The following is a 2,095-nucleotide window of genomic DNA, read 5'->3' as shown; positions in this document are numbered from 1 at the left end:
CTGTTGTGTTGGCTCCCTATATGCTAATTTGCTGTAGTTAGTCAAGGGGGTGGGGCTAGCTTCCCTGCCTGTGATACTGACCAACCAGCGCAAGGCAGCTTGAGGGTAGTTCACGCCTTGTTGGCTAACTACAGCATATAGGGAGCCAACACAACAGTGGCCATATCTCTGGAATGTGGGGATCGAGGAAAAAAAGAAAAACATTGCTGGAATCAGGGAGACGGCGCTAATCAGGTCAGTAGACTGGCTCAACTTATATGACCAAGTGACGGGTCCTCTTTAAATTTGGAGAAGAAAAACTGGAGAAGAAAAACACGATTAGTTGCAAGATAAAAATGGATTCACATCCACATGTGTGTAATAAATTAAGATGAGTTTTATTTAGTTTTTTTTATGCATTATAGGTTCCAAAAATAGAATTGATGCCTTAGGAGTCATTTTCTGATTGACATTTCTGTAATATTCCTCATCAGTTGGAGCATGAAAACGGCTCCTCGATTGAGTGCATGATTTGATGTATCGCCATGTCTGCCTTACGGGCAAAACGTTTCCCACATTTTGCACATGAAAATGGCTTCTCCCCTGTGTGGGTCCGCTTATGAGTGACAAGGTGTCCTTTACTTGTAAAACATCGCCCACATTCAGAACAGGAGAAAGGTTTCTCCCCTGTGTGTGTCCTCAAGTGATAGATGAGGGCGCCCTTGTTGGTTAAATATTTTCCACACTCCGAACAAGAAAAGGGTTTTGTCTTCGTGTGAATTATTTGATGTTTAACAAGATACGATTTGTACTGAAAACACGTCCCACAATCGGAACACTGAAATGGGTTCTCTCCTGAGTGAAATTTCAGATGTGTTGCAAGTATAGCTCGATTTGTAAAACATCTTCCACACTCGGGACATGGGAAGAGGATTTCGCCCGTGTGGGTACGTTGATGACTTACAAGCTTTGACTTTTGACTGAAACACTTCCCACACACTGAACATACAAAGGGCTTTTCTCCAGTGTGAACTCGGTAATGTCTAACCAGGTCAGATTTACGCATAAACAATTTTCCGCATTCTGAACAAGAGAAGGGTTTCTCCCCTGTGTGGATTCTTTTATGGACGTTAAGAGACCCGTTTTGGGTAAAACATTTCCCGCATTCAGAGCACTGATACTTGTCACCACTTCCATGGGCTATTCTACCATTATGGGAGTCTGTTATATTGTGAGAAATGGGGTAATGTCCTGGAGAATTGTGTGCGGGCTTGTCATTGTCTATGTTACAATCAGAAGACAACATGAGACATTTCTCCAGTGTATTCTTGATCATGGATCCATCTGCACGAGAAAAATAAAATCTTTAAATATTAACCCCTTAACGCTCCAGGACATACTATTATGTCATGGTAAGTGCATCGTTCGCGCTCCATGACATAATAGTATGTCATGGAGTAAACATTGCGCCGTTCGCGCGGGGCGCGTGCATGAGCTGTGATAGCTGCTGTTTCCGACAGCAGACTATCACTGCTCAATGTGCCGGGACCGATCGCGGTGGTCCCCGCAGATTTAACCCCTCAGAAGCCGCGTTCAATAGCGATCGCGGCTTCTTAGGGGTTAATCCGCCATCGCCGGCCTGCTACACGATAGCGGCCGACGATGGTGACTATGGCAACCGGACACCAAAAAATGGCGTCCGGCTATGCCATAGACGGAAGCCTAGTGGGTCCTGACAGAGTCAGGACCCACTATGCTTGCTGTCAGTGAGTAGCTGACAGTTCTAATACACTGCACTACGCATGTAGTGCAGTGTATTAGAATAGCGATTAGGGCCTCCTGCCCTCAAGTCCCCTAATGGGACAAAGTAAAAAAGTTAAAAAAAAGTAAAAAAAAGTTGTGTAAAAATAAGAAAATAAAAGTTTTAAAAGTAATAAAAGTAAAAATCCCCCTTTTTCCCTTGTCAGTCTTTATTATTAAAATAAATAAATAAATAAACAAATAAACTATACATAATTGGTATCGCCGCGTCCGTAACGGCCTGAACTACAAAATTATTTTTGCTATTTATCCCGCGCGGTGAACGCCGTAAAAAAAATAAATAATAAACCGCACC

General features: G+C 43.1%; 1 protein-coding gene across 1 annotated transcript; it reads right to left on the bottom strand.

Annotated features, from left to right (window-relative positions):
• Positions 1–374: 374 nt before the first annotated feature.
• Positions 375–1,325, bottom strand: LOC142663343 (uncharacterized). The gene has a single exon (XM_075841951.1). It carries the CDS (start codon positions 1,313–1,315, stop codon positions 470–472), a length of 846 nt encoding a protein of 281 aa, XP_075698066.1. The 5' UTR covers positions 1,316–1,325; the 3' UTR covers positions 375–469.
• Between the last annotated feature and the right edge of the window lie 770 nt (positions 1,326–2,095).

The sequence above is a fragment of the Rhinoderma darwinii genome, chromosome 11, assembly GCF_050947455.1.
Source record: "Rhinoderma darwinii isolate aRhiDar2 chromosome 11, aRhiDar2.hap1, whole genome shotgun sequence".
NCBI lineage: Eukaryota > Metazoa > Chordata > Amphibia > Anura > Rhinodermatidae > Rhinoderma > Rhinoderma darwinii.
Note: the sequence above shows the minus strand (reverse complement) of the source record. Positions and strands in the feature narration are given on the sequence as shown.

Coding starts and splice junctions, on each gene's coding strand:
- LOC142663343 (XM_075841951.1), bottom strand. CDS start 1,315: ATGATCAAGAATACACTGGAGAAATGTCTCATGTTGTCTTCTGATTGT.